The following is an 18,141-nucleotide window of genomic DNA, read 5'->3' as shown; positions in this document are numbered from 1 at the left end:
GCGCGTACCAAGGAGGAAGACAATAACCCATGACACGACGCCGCGGCTCAGAGACGCCGTTGAGAACACCGGGTGTGAACGATTGCAATAACTTTATCCTCACGAGAACTCGAGAAGCAGCGCGGTAGAAGGAAGGCCAGGGTGCCACAGGTGCCACCCATCATCGAACAAGCCTGGACAATGTGACGAGGCAATGCGCATCCGCGCCTTGGGATCAGCAGATAGGATAGCCGTGGCATAGAACACTCTCACCTTCGGCGCAACGCGTAGCTAGAGCGTCGCAAATGCTTCCATGACACGGAAACAGGCATGGGACCTGGTCTTCCCAGGTGCGGAGATGGCACACCGCACAAGGTGCCAGGATCCTTGCACTGCGTCAGCTGATGACAATCAACGGACGGAGCACACAGCGGAAGAGAAGCTTGGGCATGAGTCGCTATAACATTTTGACTTGGCGATCAACGCATATGAAGGGCAATCTCACCAAATATGACGAGACGATCCAAGACGATCCGCACAGATGTGAAGGCACGTTTCGTCGTTCTTCAGCTTCTTGCTCTCAGCATACGTCCATGGTCTCGACCGATAGTTATGGACCACATGTTCGAAGGGGAGGGTCCCAGTGCATTGGACAGCATCGAATGCGTATTCTGTGAATAGAAAAACTGGCGTATGTAGTGTTGCTGCCATGCCAGCTTGACCCCGGCACATCACGGCAATAGGAAAGTTATGCGTGAAAGCCTGTGGCGTTGCTTCTAGAGTTGCCCAGTGATGGATGACGGGAAAGAAGGCAAATAATGATACCATGTGCATTGAACCCGATACCCAGTACACCCACTAGTCGATGAGATACTTGCGCTTGAAGAACGCGCGCAAGTGGAAGATCTGCCAGACGCCCAGCGTGATGAGAGACGCGATCATGAACCATGCGAAGTTTTGCACGCGGGACTGTGTCGACACTGTAGCGAGCGCGAGGACACGTCAGAGTCGTGCTATGATATCAGAAATGGCCGTACGCACTGTTTGTCGATTGGAACCGCTCCTCACGCGTCTTCAAGTACTCCATTTCGTCCACAATCTCCTTCACCACGCCTTCCAGCTTCCGCATCTCCGTCTCGAGGCCTGATAGCGACTCCTGGTTGGCGATGGCGCTGGGACGAGGGTTAGAGCAGTCGAGGCATGTAGGAAGACGGACTCACTTGTAGTCAACAGCATCAGCACCAATGTCCACGTCCAGATCAATGACTCGCGAGGCTTTCTTATCGTTCGTACCTAGCAAGCAGCCATGTCAGTGTGTGTCATAGACCCCAAAACCGCGCGGCACTCACCAGCTTCGAGGTAGTTACGGAAACATACGCCAATGTCCTCCTCCGCGTGCGCCGTAATGGCAAACCGCTTCTCCCCACTGATGTTCTTCTTGCTGAGGTAAATGTTCTTGTGCTCGCTCGAGTCGATGACCTCGATGTCAAGACGCTGGCCTTCACCTGGCCCGACATTCGCGGTTATAATGACGAGCGCGCCCGGGTGCGCTGCGTTCCAAATGCATTTGGCTGGAGGATAGCGGCTTGCGGGGATGGCGAACTTGATTGCGGATACGGACTGGGAGAGGCAGACGAGGAGGGCGGCAAGGAGAAGAGGGAGGGCGCGCAAGCCCGCTCGATGAGCCATGTTCAACGAGATTATGAGGAAATAGGGTGGTCAGGTATATTTGAGTGTGAGGACTTGTCGTAGTAGTCGTGTACGAAGGCGTCGTCGTCGTCGCCTCCGACGTCAAGTAGAAGGCGAATGGTGTACGTGGAAGCAGAAACAGCGAGGACGGGCGCCAAGAGCACTGCTGGCACTCGGCGCAGCGCCGGGTTGGGATTTCATGTTTCTCATCCACCATCATGAACCTGTGTCCGTTTCTCCAGCCTTTGGTCTCGCTGCAATCAAGATGCGGGCCGCACGCGTGTCGCAAGAACGACTGTATTGCACCCTGGACGTAACAACGACCAGACGGTACTCAAAGGTTGCTCCAAGGCTGCAAGATCTCAGTATGCGGCGAACAATCATGCAGTCTCAAGCGCACCAGAACCGCAGACCATGAGTTTATGTGTCCTTGGTACGTCTTGAACTTATTTGTAGGATGAGAGTGCCTTCTACCGGTGTCGTGAGAGCCATGGCACCGGTTTGAGTGTTTGAGTGAGGTGCTCCAGGCATTATAAGGCCAGAGAATGGCCAGCGCGGCCGTGAAGGCCGGATTGCACCCGTGCAGCTGGAGTGGACAGCAGAAGTTGAACGGACGAGGATCATCCGAACTCGCATGATGCAGTCGCCTCGAACATACCTGAACTTGGTATGATCCATGATCTCGCTGCAAACGATGCGCACACTCACACGAGTGTCGGGTATCTGCATGCTTGTTCTAATTTGAGCAGTAAGAAGCTTCGAGCCTTTGGTGCTGCGGTAGGTCGTGCTTCGAACTTTAATGACAAGTAGTTATAAGCGCACCGCGAAGAAACACGCCCCTCGTAACCCCTCTCCAATGGTACAGAGTAGGTGCATTCCGTTCTTATATATTGATCAAGATAACTGAGTCTTGACGATGTCCAGCTCCGTATATCTTGAGCGAAATAGCCGGGAAGGGCCAAGGACTCGTCGCTACGCGGCCGATCGCCAAAGGCGAACTCGTTCTGGCAGAGGCCCCGCTCTTTACACAACCACTATTTGGCTCCAATGCTACCATCCTCGCCGCCCTTACTAACCTCTCGGACGCTAACCAGCGCCTCTACTTCAGCCTTGCGAACGCCTGGATGGGCGTGCACCCTCCGCCTCTTGGGATATTCAAGACGAACGCCCTCCCATGCGGCGATCATGATGAGAGCAAGGGAGTCGCCGCGGACACCGGTGGGCTTTTCCCGCTTGGATCGAGGTTCAACTCGTCCTGCGAGCCCAACATTACCAACTACTGGGACGCAAACGGCCATCAAATCACCTTTTGGGCCGTCCGGGACATCGCCGAAGGAGAGGAGCTTTGCATCTGCTACGGTACCCTGCTAGCAAACCGTGCCGAACGGAGGGCAAAGCTCCAGTCATACTTCCGCTTCGTATGCAACTGCGTAGCCTGTGCGCGTGAGGGTGCGGCCCTGAAGGCCAGTGACGACCGGCGGGTCACTATTTCACGACTCTACGATGAGATCGCTGGATGTGAGAGCAAACCGGCGGTGGGAATCCGCAAGGTACCGTTCGTTGTTTCGCGGCAAAATTTGAAAACTTGACGCTCTACAGGTGAAGGAGGCGTTGAAGCTCCTGGAAGCCGAGAATCTGCCCGACAGTTATGGTGACTTCTACTACGACGCATTACAGTTTTGCATCAGTATGTATCTGTGAGCTACCTCCATGTAAGGCCTAACTTTTGGCCCTATAGGTGTTGCCGACGTTCGAAACGCGAAGGCTTGGGCGAGGAAGGCCTGGGAGGGGTACTGTGTAACCTGTGGTCCAAACAGCCGGGAGGCTGCGAAGATGAAGACGTACGTGCAGGATCCTCGTGCTCATCCCGCGTTCGACTTGTTGCCGAGGAAGACGTTGGTGGGCCCTGACTGACGCAGACCTCGTATCGTCTGCCGTCTGTGTAGGGTGTCCGAACCTCTAGCAGTATGGGATAGGAAGCAAGCACATCTGTACATGTCTAGTATATGCCTCCTCAACTGGTGGGTCTCCCGTTCTGCTCCACGCTACTCAGGAAAGGGCCCCAATCGTCCCATCTGTGTGCGAATCAAAACCGTCTGAACTCCCAGTACCCACATGGTCGGTGAGATGGGCTTACCCATAGAACGACGGTGCGTTCGACCACATGTTCCACGCGGCGTCCATCGTAGGGTCGGGAACAGGTTGCTGAGGTATCGATCCAACTTGTGCCTCTTGAGCGTATTGCGTGTGATATGTTTGCGTCTCCGTCATCCCGGAGTATGCTGGGTATGAAGGCAGCGACGGCGGTTGGTTATACTCGAGCAGCTGGGGGTCGTATGCCCCGACGAACTGGACTCCACTGCCAGCGTGTTGTTGGGGCTCCGACGGTGGGATCTGCCCCTGCATGGCGTGGTGCACATGCATATTGTCGCCGAAAGATGCCTCTAGAGATGAATGCTGTGATGTGAACTCTTGTGGACCGTTCGGGGGAACGAATGCCGCATCGTACATGGCGGGATACATTCGACTGAGCTCTTCCGTGTGAAGGGGGAGCATGAATGACTCGTCGGTCCTCATTCCGATGGATGGATCACCGAGGTTCGCCGCGTCGGAAGCGTGAGGCTGAGGATGGGCATGTCCTGACTCGGATGCCGTCGTCGTCGTGTCATAAGTTGCAGCTGTACTCTGTTGGTATCCGGGCGGGTATATGTATTGCCAGGGCGACTCCGAAGAAAAAGGTTCACTCGAGGAGTCGGACGGTGCCGAGCCTGAGGACTGCATATGGTCCTGATTTGACTGACTGGCAGCCGTAGTAGGATCCTTCGCGGTGGAGGGCGAAGCAATTTTGAAGAGTGACAATATGTTCCTAGATATGCCAACAGTAGTCAGTGTGCGTACACTTCCATCCACAGCAATGACATATACACCACAAGCGTCCTGCGGTAGGCACCCTACGATTGATGGCAAACAATCAGTATTGCGGCCGCGTGATGTCCGACTTTTTGGGGTGTGGCTTACTCATGTTCCACTGCCCGAAGCATTTCCATGCACTTTTGAACGGCTTGGATGTCTTGATCCAGCGCATCAGAGCGTCCTGAGCCTTTCTCGCACAAGATGTGCAAAATCATCACCATGGCCGACATGAACAGAGTCCCCTGAATTGACAACAAGCGGTCAGGACTCGTTCATACCGACAAAGAAGGAGAAGCACGGTGCATACCACATTCCTGTGAAGCGGAGTGCCTGTGCGCCTGTACAGCTGGTCAAGAAGCCTTATTGCCGACCTTGCTGCGTTCAGGCAGAGAACGATCGAGGTGAAGGACAGAGGCGATCGCCATGTCCGCTTGTGGGTCTGGATGAATGGCCGATGCACGGCGATTTGGAACAGGTAGTAATGGCTGAAGAGCGTTGCAGATTGAGTATAGAACACGTCGTCCTCTCGATGAGGATCCCATCGCACTGTGATGAGAAGCTCGGAGTGAGCATGGGCCGTAGAATGGGTCGGTTTCGGACTGACGGTGACTCGGAACAGCATCCACCCATCTGTTCATCGCCGAGTCAAGCTCGGCAACAGTGCGTTGCTCCCACTGCTGGTTCCCATGGCTGAGCTGTGACTTCGACTTGTTGATCGCGTACTACACCCATATCAGCGTACCGTGTGGCTTACATTGTTTTCAATCACTCACGACAGTGCGAAGCGCGAACGCGAGAACTTGGATGAGTCGAAGATAGCTGATGAAGAAAGCTACCTTGGACGATTTCCCGGGCGGCTGCATGAAGACAGGCTTGCCATCCACATCCATCCAGTATTCGTCATCACACTCTACAGGGAGCGGGAGATCCATGCTGTACAATTACTATCCTGTAAGCTAGATTCAGCTATAGATTGAAAAATAACGACCTACTCTTCGTCATGTATACAAGATGGTCTCCCCATGGTATATGCCATTCCCCAGTCCTGCGTCACCAGGATCCTGAACGAAGCCCAGTCATGATGCGACCAGCAGCTCACATTCGAGAGACGCACCAGAATGCGCGCTTCATAAGCTCTCCTTCCACTGAGGGCTGGTCTCCGTACCTCTTCTTGCGATGGGCACCCATCTCGATCCCGGTACGAATACCGGCCCCAACGTGTGCCCAACACGCATGCGTTACCATCGTTCCTTGCAAATACATGGCCATGAGCTGCGAATATAGTGAGATCATCGTATGCAATTTTATGCGCAGAGGATTGGAGTGATGACTTACTATACGTATCTGGAGATCGTAGAGGTCCGGAGGCGCCATCACGGATCTGTACACGGTCTCGACCTGCTGGTACCACTTGTAAGCCTGCGTGTTGGAGTCAGCGGTCCTGGTCTCTTCCTCAACCTGTTGTGTACGTGGGTCTCGGTAAAACCGTGATCCGGTTGCGCAGACGAGGAGAAGCGTAGCACCAAAGCCTCCGGGGCTATGATGGAGCCCTTGGGCAACGTTCCTTCGGAACGTCGGTTCATGGAGAAGGGGGGCATAGGCATTGACGTGAGTGAAGAACAGGCCTATGAAGGCGTCCATGAGGTCGGGCGGAGGGAAGTCGTGGAAGGGAGGGATGATATCTGGAGGTGTCCCGCTGAGTAGCTACCCGCATGATCAGTTTGGTTGCTACGGCTCTCAACAGTTCACTACTCACTCGGAAGTCCAATGTCGGTCCCCTGTTAGAGCTAGAAGCTTCAGTGTGGTCAGGAGCCAACGGAACTTTGCCCTCTCCACATAAGTCGTTGAGGTCCTTTGCATTGCGCAAGAGAACCATGCTGCTCGATTTGCCGTGATACAGGTAGGACGTTGGCTTGCTGAGTGAGACCTTGTCGAAGTCTTCAACGAGATTCACTTTCTGCAGTTCGCTCTCGTCTTCACTCAACTCGTCTGCTGACTGCTCCCGCCACAGATAACCCGACGGCAGGAGGACGCTTGCAGAAGAACCAGACTCTTGGCCTTGCAACGAGTCGGAGACGGCTTGAGCATTGCGACGAGATTGAAGCTCCTGCTCTTCTTGCTCCTCGAGTTCCTTCCCGATGTTGATGCCCGGGATGATCTTAGGTAGTGTTAGCTGTGGCTATTCATCCATAACGGAACGACCTACTCTAGTCAGTAACTGCTCGAGCTTCTGAATATGCCTTTCGAGGGCTTCAACGTGACTATATTCGGCCGTTGGTAAAGGTGCAATTGTGCCAGGAAGACGAATAATTCGCGTTACCTCGCAGGGTGGAAAAGTTTCTGCCCAGCAGTTAGTGTAACCAAGATGATGAGGGACACAGGAACTCGCGCACATTTAGTGGTTGCTCATACGTACACTCGATCTTCTTGTAGATGCATTTTGAACAGCGGTGATTGGGCATCTGGGGTCCATCGCCTACCACAGTGTGCATCAGGAGCGTCCAGCGAGCCAGTGCTATTGAGCGTACATTTTACTGCACACACAGGTAAGTACTGGCTATAAGCAACGAGGGATCACTGACTTTTCTTGCGTCGGCAGTAATCGCAAGCGCGGACTGAAAACTTGCGCCTCTTAGATGATGGCACTGAGCGGTCGTCTTCCGATCCAGACATGGCCTAAGAGTCAGACGAATGGTAGGACCACCCGAGCTGGTGCAGGTAATGGGTTTAAGTATGGCGACTGTGCCACCGAACGCCACGGGCAGAAGACCAGACGGAGCCCGATGGAAGCATATTGCTGTACCGTGCTGTGCCCCTCGTGGTACCAATCAGCTTCGTGTACAATGATGACCGTGCCACTTACCTAGTACTTTCCACACAACTGCTGCGTATTATTGATGTGAAGGGACAGGCGAGCCGCTCCCTTCAGGGCACCGTGGATCAGGATACGCGCTATAACTCCAGGGTCCCAAACCTAGCGGGAAGCTCAAAATGGAGAGAAGTGCACGCCCAGTGTCTGCCGGGTAACAATGGGGCCGCGAAAATCGGAGTTAGTATGCAAAGTTCACCTACCAGTCTCCGCTGGTGCACTTTGAACCGGTACTAGAGCCTTCCGGTTGACGCGCAAGACCACAAGTCTTACAGCACCCTTGGAGGGAGGGTTTAGGTCGGGGGGGCATGACCACCGGTGTCAAGCAATAGACACCGGTGATGTACTGCGTCGCAGCAGTAACATAAGCATGTACACGAGTGATCTTCATGGGCAAAGGCGGATGCCACCTCCTCTTCGTCGTCGAGTATATTATCATGGCATTGATCTCTCTTCCAATGGTTAGAGTGATAACCTCTCCGAGGCAACGCTAACCTACTCATCTCCAGCCGGGATAATCTGAAGCCGCTAAATCCAGGCGGTTAGCGCGGTTCCTGATCAAAACAGAGTTCAACTCACATGCAGGCGCGACCGCCGCCTCAGGATGTTATACTGTACGTGCGTCCATCAGCAAGCAATCACTGTGCATTCTGATGATGAGAAGAGAAGACAACTTACAACACATGTTGGAGCACACGCTGGGGATCTCCGCCTCGTTGACCGGTACCAGGAAGCGGGGACAACCAACGCTCGAGCTTGCATTCGTACGCGTCCTCGCCCCAGAGAGCCTTGTTGGTGGTATACCGACTTTGGCGATGGTATCTCGGATATCAGCTTGCCGTCTAGTCCACGAATGGTTTCCGATAGAGGCAGAACGACGTCCTAGTGAGTGTGGGGCGAGCTGAGAATTCGAAGGCCAGCCTGTCGGCTGAGCTAGCGGCTTACTTCCGGAATCGGAAGGACGAGGGCATATAGCTAGAGTACTCACGGTGAATATCAAGACTGACGATGCCAGCTATTGCAACTACTCACAGACGCAATGTTTCACTACATACGGTATCGGCCTGTACTTCGGGTCCCGGGATCTTGCGCACTGACGTAGAATCTTCTCGCGAGTGCATTCGAAAGTTCATAATGGCGTTCAATGAACAAACCGTCCGACTTTCATCGGACTGAGAATGCGTGGCGGCGCTCGCGTGCATATTGTATTCACAACCAGGTTTCCTGACGACGGCGTCAGTGCATTGAGAACGCTGACAACGCTATACGAGATGTCAACTCACCTAGGAAAGATGCAATCTTTCCAACAAAACACACCGTGAAACCCAGCGCATCTGCGCCTGACGAGACTACAGCATCCGAACCCTAACTGCGACGCGACGTCACTGCATACTTACATACATAGCACATCCGCGTCAAGATCGCATCGATCGAACTTGGACAGCGGCCAACGTAGCCTGAGAACACAACGCGCATCCGCGACACGCGACCTCCTCGAGGGCACATGTCCCCGATGCGCATTGTCCATTTGTCCGCCCAAGTCTGGAGTCTAGACGAGGCCAGGAGAACGCCGGACTCCGCCTGCATGCCCAGTTCATGGGGGCCCTTGCATGAGTTCGAGGGGGTGAGGATGCCGTCCGGATCACTACCGTGGCGGCACGCCTCTCGTCCGCACACCATCCGCCCGCCAGAACGCGATAGGGAGGCGATAGTGACTAGTCGATATCGCTCACCTCGACTGGGAACCCTCACTTCTCAGCCCTCATTGCTCGCTGTGTCTCTCTTCTCTCCCCTCTGACTGCCCCGGTAAACCTCCTCGATTCCTATGGCAAGCGCCACAGTCGACCCGCAAACTCAATTTCCCGTACCCATACCCCCGCCCTCCCCAAGCCCGCTCGACCCGAACTTCAGCCCGCCCACACGCCCGCCCAGCGCGCTCAGCACCACGAGCGACGCCTCCTTTTTCGAGCTCTACGAAGAGTCCGGATACGCCTCCCCAACGCGCGGTACACCAGGTACTAGTACCAGCCATGCGCCCGAGCACCTCCCGCGCCGGATGGTCTTCTCGACGATCCGGCGGCAAGGGCAACAGTGTCAGCTGTGCGGGCGAAAGGGCAATGCGGGAGAGCTGGTTGTTGTGAGGGCGGTGTTGCAACACGAGCATCATGAGACTGGCGCAGAGAAGGGTACGAGCCCTGACGTGAGTGACTTCGTGCTTTGAAAGATGGTGATGGAGCAAGGAAGACTCACTTTATACTACGCATGCGGGGGGATGCGCGCACACAGCTCATATCGGGCCTGAAGGCGTTGGGACTCCTCCCACACGGATACACGCGCGACGACTGGACGAACTTGATGACACGTGCGTTCCACGCTTGAGATTGGGCAGACACAAGGAACGTCCCTTGCTGAGATCTCTCTGGGGTTGCGCAGTATGCAAGCCGCACGCGGAGGCTTACGACCAAGGCGTCTGGCGCTGGCTTCCTGGGGTGGCCCTCCGAGAACAGATCGCCAAAACCGCGGTTCCCGTGCACGCAGATACGGACGCGAAGACCCCCAGCGTAAGACCCGGCACGCTAGCAGACGAGGAGGACGGAGATGGAGACGTGACGATGAGCGAGGCAGAGATCACAGTCGATGCCGTGGAGGACGAGCCACAGCTACAGGGAGATCAACCGGCACAAGGAGCAAGAGCGCAAGACACCTCAAGCCTCGCTGTCCAGCTCGAATCGACGCCTGCGGAGACCCTCGTGGATGATGGCATATCCGGGGACATGCCGAACCCCGAAATCAGTTTCCAACCAGTGCGTTCTTCGTTTTTGCTGCCGTCACCACGTCCGAGACGCGACCATCTTCGCAGGTCGAACTCCCGTCCTTCGACGTGCTCATCTTCCGCCCAGAGTTGATGCCGTCGTTCTCCGCGGACGCCAGCTCTTCGAAAGTCTTGCGTGATTGGAAGAAGCTCACTTTGAACCCGTACGTCGCGTTCAGCGCCGCGCTACGTCTCCTTGGTGGACCTGACGTGTACCCGGACGACGATGCGGTCCTCGCGCCCCTGCGCAGCGAGTGCTTGGAGGTTGGGGGGAGGTGGTCCCAGGCTATGCCACGCAGAGAGAGAGAAGCTACGGTGGTGAGCTGATGGGATAGGTTGACATATTTGTCTTCTCCGTCTTGGGATGGCTTGATGCACTCAATGGACTGCGTGTACGACTATGCAAGCATCTTGGAGCTACGAGGAGATGGCATACCCGGCTGTTGCAGGGTGTAGATTTTCTCTTAGTCTTCACAATGGCAGTAAATGAGCACACGCGAGTGTCGAGTAAGCGGACGTCCTGCCATTTGAGCCGTTCAGTACAAATACACCACGCATGTCATAACGGACCTTCGACACCGATCGTATCCTCACTGGCAGGTGTCCAAAGTCCAGGACCAGACGCACACCAAGATTAGCATACAGTCCAAAGCAGGCTACCTCTCACCTCCGCCCGCGCCAACCTCACCGAAGTCCCATGATACGCGCGCAACGCCCAGTACGTACTCTCCAAAGTCCTCCGCGCACTGGCTCGGTCGCGCCTCCCCCTCACGTTCGGCGATAGGAGACACGCCGGCCTCCATCGCCTTCGCGCGAGCACTCCGGATCGCCGCACGCTCGGGAGAGGGCATCGTTATCACAGTGAGGACCTGCAGCGCCTGTACCGGCTGCTTCTCCACTTCCCCTTCGCCAGTCCAAGTCCCACCTCCTGTGCCCAAACCCGCATTCTGAAGCACAGGAGCCGGCCCGGCAAGCACTCGGACGAGCCAGCCTGGGACATGGTGGCCATGCCACTGTGGAGGTCGTGGGGGCGGGCGAGCACGAATAGGATAGACAGGTCGCGGCGTGGGAGATGTGGGAAGGGGAGCAGGCCGTGGGATGTGCCGCAGACCTGCACGAGAGAAAGCGAAGCCCATTGCGCCCATGCCGCCTGAGGCCCAGTGAAGAACGGACGGGGTATGCTCTGGCTCCGCCGGTCTTCCTGTGCGTGTGGGCTGGGTTTGGGCCTGGGGCGAGAGGGTAGAAGAAGCGAAGTTGGACGCAGACGCCCCAACGGGGACGTTGCGGACATATGACGCGCAGAGCGGCTGGAGCGCGAGCGTCGACGGTCAAGTTTGTCGAGGTGACGGCAACGACGAGCGCGGGGGGGTAAGCTGGACTGCTCTGAAATGGCGAACTCGAGAGGACGTACTCTGAGTTGTGCCCATGCATGAGCCCCGTTCTTCTCGTCCATCGGGCAGACATCCCAAAGGAGCGGTCGTTCGCGTGCAACAAGCGCAGCGCGCCCTCTGCCCCTATCGTCTACGTCAAGTCCCAAGTTGCGCCTGAAAGTGCGTGTGACGCGTCGCGAGCCCAGCCCGCACCCAAGGAAGAAAAGGAAGATAGCGATGAAGGTAACGAGGAAGCTGAAGGGCAGCGAACTGGAGCTTGGAGTCAGTGATGGAGGGTTCGACGGGCCATCTTGGCTTGTGGATGATGGACTTGCTGTAGAGCCCGAGGAGGTTGCTGCACCGAAGAACGGAGAGGAAGATGGTGTCGCAGAACGAGTTGACTGGCCCAATGCCATCACTGCTGTCGGTCCGACGGTCGACCTTGAACAGACGCGAGGTAACAAGCGGGGTATCAAGCGTTCATGAGCATCAGACCTGAGAAGAGTCGTAAAGAGAGAACAGGCGTTGCAGTCGTGCGGATGTCGGTGGAGGTAGCAGAGGAAGGCGTGGGTGCATGAGAAGGTCGGAGACAGCGACCAAGGTCCGCATCCCTATCTATTCTCGACGCTCGCCTCCAGATCACACGCGTCGCCAAAAATACATGTTCAGATGCTGCGCCCGGACATCTTTCTCATGTCGAGCTCATGTCAAAGTCGCCGCGGATAGATACGCTGGTGCAGACAGCGAGAGACACGTCGATGAGGGAGTTTGAGAGCGGAGCCAGAACGCGGAGGACAACACTTATTCATTGTTGCTCCGGATAACATTGGGATACATGATTGAAATATAATTTAAGCCGGTAAGCATAGATGTCTAAGTATCCTAAGCGCAAAGCTGGGATACACACAGCCTCCGAGTCTCTGCGGTAGCCTGAGTACCGTCACGGTCTCGTCTCGACTTGGAAGATGCGAGTGTCATTTTGTGCTAATGACCCATTCGTGAGACTAACGATGATCGGTGGCGTATGCTAGATGAACTCCGAGCCGCAACCCAAGGGGAACGCACCGGACGATACCACCTGGCAGTTTCCTACTGCAGATGTGAGTATGCGACGAGCCTTTGGTACCTCGAAGCGTCTGTGCTAAAAACCATCTCTTTAGGATATACGCCAAGAGCTGTCGCAAGAGTTCACTACTGAAGAGAAAGAGATAGTATGGACAGAGGCCTCCGATGCAGTCAAAGCATACTACGATCAGCTCCTTGTCCGATGGAAGGAAGAGATGGACACGCTTCTCGTCTACGTGAGTATCACAATTTGTCCAAATCGACTGTAGGTGTGGATGAGTCCTCACATTGATCATGCACAGGCTGGCGTTTCTTCAGCTGTGATGACCGCATTCGTCGTGGAGTCCTACAAGCTTCTACAACCTGATCCTACGGATGCTACCGTTGCCGTACTCATGCAGATTTCCACGCAACTGAACAGCTTCACGATCTCACCTCCGTTCGTCAACGTCACCCAAGTGCACCAGCCGGCCAGTGCCACCCATGCGCCTTTTCGCGCTTCCTCATCTGCGATATGGCTCAATGCGCTATGGTTCTCCAGCCTTGTCTTCAGCCTTGGGTCCGCGCTGTTGGCGCTGTTCGTCAAGCAATGGATCTACGATGCCACCGTCGGGGGGAATTCGCGGGAGAGTGCACGGCTTCGACAGTTCCGGCTGAACGGACTGTTGCGGTGGCGCGTCGGCACCATTGTCGTCGTTCTTCCGATCATGCTGCAGCTCGCTTCTATCCTCTTCCTTGGCGGTCTTGTCGTCCTACTCTGGACCCTACACGCCACTGTGGCTGCAATCGCATCCTTGCTGGTCGGCTTACTCTTCACTTTCTTCCTCGCCGTCACCATACTGCCCGTATTCAGGAGCGACTGTTCATACCGCTCTCCCGCTTCCTTCGCGATCTACTTCATCCTCAGGCGCGTACGCAACATTACTATGAAGGGCCTTCGAGACGTCTGCCAAGTGATCGACATGTGGTACGCTGAATTGAGGTGCGGCGGCCCCAAGGTTAGCTGCCTATATGAATTCGCCTACAAAGACATCTGGTGGTCCACTTGGCGCGGGCGAGACCACAACGACATCCACAACCAGCTCGGCGCCCTCGACCGCGCCATCCTCACCACGGCATACTCCACGACCGCCGAGGCGAAGTTCGTGTCTGACATGCCTGTGGTATTCAGCGACCTACCTCCGGATCAGGTGGCGGAGTGTTTCGTCGACATCCGCAATTTCATGGAGGGCGAGTGGGGCGAGTGGGGAATACAACAACGACTGCTGGACGATCCTACGACTTTGCCGCGGATATCGTGCTACGGCCTACGGCACATACTTGCCCGGACGGACAAGGGTTCCCAGGCATGGCTCGATGATATCAGAAAGAGCTTTCGATACTACACCTTGGGAGAGGAGCCGAGTGAATGGTTTGCTGAGTTCGCGTGCAGGACTCTGTGCCAGCTCTCAGTAGAGAATCCGACACATACTGGCCTATATGGATCTGCTGGTCATGTGGTGCGTGCCTACGATGAGCAAAAGGCGCGTCATACATATGATACGCTTTGTCACGGTACGCAGTCGTACAACCTCGCGCTGCAGTGAATGCTGACCGCACGTATCACAGTGAAAACGATGGTTGAGGGTCCCCTCGCTTCGCGGAACCCTCGAAGGTTTGACGAACTCCAGGATTACACAGCAGCCATGTTCATTCTGCTGCATTGCGTCCGTGAGACCGTCTCTGCACGGTCTCAGCTCACCCCCTCTCAGACCGAGGTACTACTGGAATGGGGTCGGAAGAGACTCTTTGAGGTTGTCCGATCGCTGCGCGACTTGCAGTGGCAGGGACTACACAAGGGCTGCCTTAGGAAGGGGGGAGAAACTGTGAGCACTATGACGTTTCCTCATATCGCGTCGCACTACCTCGTTGAGGACATCATCGATCCGCTTATTTCCCTATGCTCGACACCGAGAGGGCTCGAGCTGGTATCTGAGGAGCTCATCTCCGCCGTCGAGCATGCTTGGTCTTCTGCTCAAGTGACGTACCCTAATCCGATAGATAAAGTTCAAGGGGATGAATTTGTTTGGTGTACGGGCTTGGAAACTATAGACACAAAGCTGATGGAGTTGAGGTCTTTGTTGTCGCAGGCTTCGAAGTTCTAACTGTATGCATGCCAAAGTGCGAAGCACTACTTAACCGATAAGCAGTCGATATTTATCTGAGATTATTTATGGCGCGTAGTATTTTGAACTCCGCTTACTGGGGTCCCGTGGGAAGGTTTGCTAACGTAATCATTATGGAAGGCGCAAGTACTTGGAGAGGGTGGGAAGCATAGCGCGCGTCGGATGGCCTGGTTAGCGCTCGCATTTCGTGCACGCAGAACATAACGAAGGAGAAGAGATACAAGGAAGCTAATATTTTTCCTGAGATGAGAGGCTTCATAATACGCAACTTCCAAATTTTGAAGAGGAACGGATGAGTGGTGGAGGAGATCCTTCAAACGGCGGACAGTGTATCGATAATTCGGCGTGGAGGAGCAAACGTGCGGACAGGTTACCGAAACGGCCGGACATGATACCGTTTTGCATCGCATTCTGGTACTTACGTGTTGAGGCGCGAGGTCCTTCTCACCGGTATGCATGTCGTTGGGTGTGGTTAAGCGGGGGTACTTGTCATATGCAGCCTTTAGATTTCAAGGAGACAGTGAGAGGACTCATCGAAGGAGGAGGGCATTTGCGTGGAAACCGACTATAGTCGAGCGCCGAGGATCATCATGTCAGGCGCCGGTGAGCTTCTCGGATTCTGCATATGATTTGAGATGACACCGTTGGCTAATTCCTAAGAATATGAACTCTGGAGCTTCCAACGTGTACGGGTAGGGGCGACCTGAATATCTCTACGGCGTCGCAAGTACTTAGTAGGTTCATGTTCAGGTGGCAGCACTACTTCAAGTACTGAGAACACCTGAACCATGGTGCACTTTCCGCCGGATTCCGCCGGAATCCGCCGGAATCCGGCGGATGATGGCGGATGATGGGAGATATGATCGGCCCGGTTGATAAGATAAGACCAGTAAGAAACCCGTAGTAGTCTCAGTAAGTAGTCTGTATGCTGTCGGCCATATACCACCCTTTGCCCATCCCTCTAAGTCCGCAGAGGCTTCACCGGTTCTTCTATGCCTGAACTGGTTCCTCTACTAGCTCACGTTGGCGGCTAGTGGTCTGGAATGCATATTCCTATATGTGTCTATGGAGGTTGCATCCCTGGGAGCAAAATCGGGATATGCTAGGCAGGCACGGAGCCATACATGCTTGATGGTAACAATGAGCTCCTTCGATATCAGCTCACGTCCGCCTTGCATTGAGCCCAATGCAATGAGTGGATCTATGATGCTTTCAACCAGGTAGTGGGATGCAATATGTCGAAAGGCCAACACCGAAGCAGCATCTCCGAAAGTTGCAACGCAGCCCTTGTGCAGCCTAGTCCACGACAGGTCGCGTAACCACTGATGCAGACGAGAAAGTTGCTCCTTGCTCCACGCAAGCATCACATCGGTCTGACGGGGAGAGAGCTGAGAGCGACCGGAGACCGTTGCTTGGATGCAGTGGACGAGCACCCAAATTGCCTGGGCTGTGTCCCTGAATGATAGAAACCCCCGAGACGGATCCCAAGCGGCCATTTCTGCCTCGTACATGGCTCGCACTGAGTAAACGTGATAGATATATCGTGAGCTACAAGTTGAAACAACACACGAGCGGATCATACAAGCACTCACCATGCGATAGGGTGTCGTACGTATGGGGCATTTCGTGCTTGTCATATATGATCTCCAGCGTGTCGCACGCGAGTTTGAACACACGTGGGTATCCAAGGTCCTCAACAGCAAGCTGGCACATCGTCTTGCAGGCAAGCTCAGCTGTGCGTTCAGTAATCGTCCCGGCAACGAAGTAGTGGCGACTGATGACACGGACATCATTAAGCCACTCATCGCCACCCTTCTCAGACCTTGCGAGCAGATGTCGAAGGCCATATACCGCGCATAAGGGCAGCGAGGTCTGGTCGTCACCCAAGACAATGGTTGGAAATTTCCCCCATTCTCCATCCATGAACGTGAGTAGATCGTCAAAGCACATGACGACTTCATCGGGGTCCAGGTCCGTGAAGATTACTGGCATAGAGGATATGAATTTTCCATCGGCGGTGGTGGAGTATGCTGATGTGACTATGGCGCGGTCGAGGGAACCATGATGCTCACGGATAACATTCTGGTCTCGACCACGCCAGGTGGGGATGTCGTCATTGACTGTGTAGGCGAAATCACCCAGCCGATCCAACTGAGCCCGGCCGACATGAATCCACCTTTTCCACCGCACAGATACCTGATAGACCTCCTTACAGATGCGGCGGAGCACCCAGAGGACCACATTGCGGGTGAACGTGAGCACCACATAGATGACGAAGGATGCAGGGGATCGGTAGGAGCAGTCGCTCTTGAAGACTGGTAGGATGGTGACGCTGAGGAAGAACGTGAAGAAGGAGGCGACCAAGAGTGATATTATGGCAGCCACTGTGCTATGCAGCGTCCAAAGAAGGACAAGTAATCCGACGAGGAAGAGCACAGAAGCGAGCTGTAGCAGGATGGGGGGAATGGCGACGATTGTGCCGACGCGCCATTTGAGCAGCCCGTTCAGACGGTACCGTCTCAGCCGAGCGCTCTGGCGGGAGGCTCCTCCGACCATCGCTTCGTAGATCCACTGCTTGACGAACAAGACCAGTAACGCCGACGCGAAGCTGAACACCAGGCTGGAGAACCACAGGACGTTCAGCCAGACCGCGGAGGCAGGGGCGTGAAATTGTGCTTGAGTCAGGTCGACGGACGTAGCGGCATGGGTAGAGTTCAGGAACGGAGGAGAAAAGGTGTAGCCATCGAGTTGAGCGGAGATTTGTTTCAGTACTGCCAGCGTTGGATCCGAAGGGTCCGGTTGAAGAAGATGGTAAGACTCGACGTTGAATGCGGTCAGCACGGCGGAAGAGACACCGGCCTAGATGTTGATCAATCAGGCGTGCTGGTTTGTTCGAGGGAATTGGCACTCACGTATACAAGGAGAGTGTCCATCTCTTCCTTCCACCGGGCCAGGAGCTGGTCATACGACGCCTTCACTGCTTCAGCGGCCTCCGTCCAGACCTTCTCCTTTTGCTCATCCGTGAACTCCTTCGATAGTTCCTCTCGGATAGCCTGAGGGACCTGTTAGATACTCCTCATGTATACGATGCAGCGCAACGAGTAGATATCCGAGTCCCTCCTTGCCCTATGCCGCATCTCACGAGCGGCCCCCACCGAGCCGCAGGATACATCAGGGGATATCCTGAAAGCTACAGCCATATCGCGCATCGAAAAGCGAAAGATGGTAGTCTCTTCCTCTTCTCGTGATTAGCTCTAGCACGGACACAGCTCATGCGCA

The 18,141-nt window shown here is 55.0% G+C and overlaps 7 protein-coding genes across 7 annotated transcripts; 3 read left to right on the top strand and 4 right to left on the bottom strand.

Annotated features, from left to right (window-relative positions):
- Window positions 1–581: 581 nt before the first annotated feature.
- L226DRAFT_487598 (uncharacterized protein) lies at window positions 582–2,046 on the bottom strand. The gene is made up of 4 exons (XM_067677204.1): window positions 1,329–2,046; window positions 1,200–1,272; window positions 1,021–1,151; window positions 582–959 (listed from the first exon to the last, which is right to left on the bottom strand). The coding sequence occupies exons 1-4, from the start codon at window positions 1,666–1,668 to the stop codon at window positions 838–840; spliced, it is 666 nt and encodes a 221-aa protein (XP_067534681.1). The 5' UTR covers window positions 1,669–2,046; the 3' UTR covers window positions 582–837.
- Window positions 2,047–2,516: 470 nt separating this feature from the next.
- On the top strand, window positions 2,517–3,732 carry L226DRAFT_487597 (SET domain-containing protein). The gene is made up of 4 exons (XM_067677203.1): window positions 2,517–2,534; window positions 2,593–3,218; window positions 3,268–3,355; window positions 3,407–3,732. Exons 1-4 carry the CDS (start codon window positions 2,525–2,527, stop codon window positions 3,580–3,582), a joined length of 900 nt encoding a protein of 299 aa, XP_067534680.1. The 5' UTR covers window positions 2,517–2,524; the 3' UTR covers window positions 3,583–3,732.
- L226DRAFT_535581 (uncharacterized protein) lies at window positions 3,688–4,215 on the bottom strand. The gene has a single exon (XM_067680940.1). It carries the CDS (start codon window positions 4,177–4,179, stop codon window positions 3,802–3,804), a length of 378 nt encoding a protein of 125 aa, XP_067534679.1. The 5' UTR covers window positions 4,180–4,215; the 3' UTR covers window positions 3,688–3,801.
- A 467-nt stretch (window positions 4,216–4,682) lies between these two features.
- Window positions 4,683–7,254, bottom strand: L226DRAFT_546068 (uncharacterized protein; the record flags this gene model as incomplete). Its single annotated transcript, XM_067682392.1, has 11 exons — window positions 4,683–4,823; window positions 4,889–5,127; window positions 5,186–5,303; window positions 5,355–5,514; window positions 5,574–5,642; window positions 5,696–5,853; window positions 5,917–6,285; window positions 6,338–6,739; window positions 6,788–6,842; window positions 6,961–7,057; window positions 7,164–7,254. The coding sequence occupies 11 exons, from the start codon at window positions 7,252–7,254 to the stop codon at window positions 4,683–4,685; spliced, it is 1,899 nt and encodes a 632-aa protein (XP_067534678.1).
- Window positions 7,255–8,925: 1,671 nt separating this feature from the next.
- L226DRAFT_509223 (uncharacterized protein) lies at window positions 8,926–10,589 on the top strand (the record flags this gene model as incomplete). The annotated part of the gene is made up of 4 exons (XM_067678209.1): window positions 8,926–9,650; window positions 9,737–9,812; window positions 9,884–10,254; window positions 10,293–10,589. The coding sequence occupies exons 1-4, from the start codon at window positions 9,276–9,278 to the stop codon at window positions 10,587–10,589; spliced, it is 1,119 nt and encodes a 372-aa protein (XP_067534677.1). The 5' UTR covers window positions 8,926–9,275.
- Window positions 10,590–10,918: 329 nt separating this feature from the next.
- L226DRAFT_571572 (uncharacterized protein) lies at window positions 10,919–12,048 on the bottom strand (the record flags this gene model as incomplete). The annotated part of the gene is made up of 2 exons (XM_067684571.1): window positions 10,919–11,569; window positions 11,674–12,048. 2 exons carry the CDS (start codon window positions 12,046–12,048, stop codon window positions 10,919–10,921), a joined length of 1,026 nt encoding a protein of 341 aa, XP_067534676.1.
- Window positions 12,049–12,846: 798 nt separating this feature from the next.
- On the top strand, window positions 12,847–13,575 carry L226DRAFT_434943 (uncharacterized protein; the record flags this gene model as incomplete). Its single annotated transcript, XM_067674742.1, has 2 exons — window positions 12,847–12,933; window positions 13,000–13,575. Coding segments are annotated over 2 exons (663 nt in total), but the record flags the coding sequence as incomplete, so codon positions are not given.
- Between the last annotated feature and the right edge of the window lie 4,566 nt (window positions 13,576–18,141).

The sequence above is a fragment of the Lentinus tigrinus genome (assembly GCF_003813185.1).
Source record: "Lentinus tigrinus ALCF2SS1-7 unplaced genomic scaffold L226scaffold_14, whole genome shotgun sequence".
Taxonomy (NCBI): domain Eukaryota; kingdom Fungi; phylum Basidiomycota; class Agaricomycetes; order Polyporales; family Polyporaceae; genus Lentinus; species Lentinus tigrinus.
Note: the sequence above shows the minus strand (reverse complement) of the source record. Positions and strands in the feature narration are given on the sequence as shown.

Coding starts and splice junctions, on each gene's coding strand:
- L226DRAFT_487598 (XM_067677204.1), bottom strand. CDS start 1,668: ATGGCTCATCGAGCGGGCTTGCGCGCCCTCCCTCTTCTCCTTGCCGCC. Junction 1,273..1,328: donor CCGTAACTACCTCGAAGCTG/GTGAGTGCCGCG, acceptor GCTGCTTGCTAG/GTACGAACGATAAGAAAGCC. Junction 960..1,020: donor GCGGTTCCAATCGACAAACA/GTGCGTACGGCC, acceptor CGCTCGCTACAG/TGTCGACACAGTCCCGCGTG.
- L226DRAFT_487597 (XM_067677203.1), top strand. Junction 3,219..3,267: donor CGGCGGTGGGAATCCGCAAG/GTACCGTTCGTT, acceptor GACGCTCTACAG/GTGAAGGAGGCGTTGAAGCT. Junction 3,356..3,406: donor CGCATTACAGTTTTGCATCA/GTATGTATCTGT, acceptor TTGGCCCTATAG/GTGTTGCCGACGTTCGAAAC.
- L226DRAFT_535581 (XM_067680940.1), bottom strand. CDS start 4,179: ATGTACGATGCGGCATTCGTTCCCCCGAACGGTCCACAAGAGTTCACA.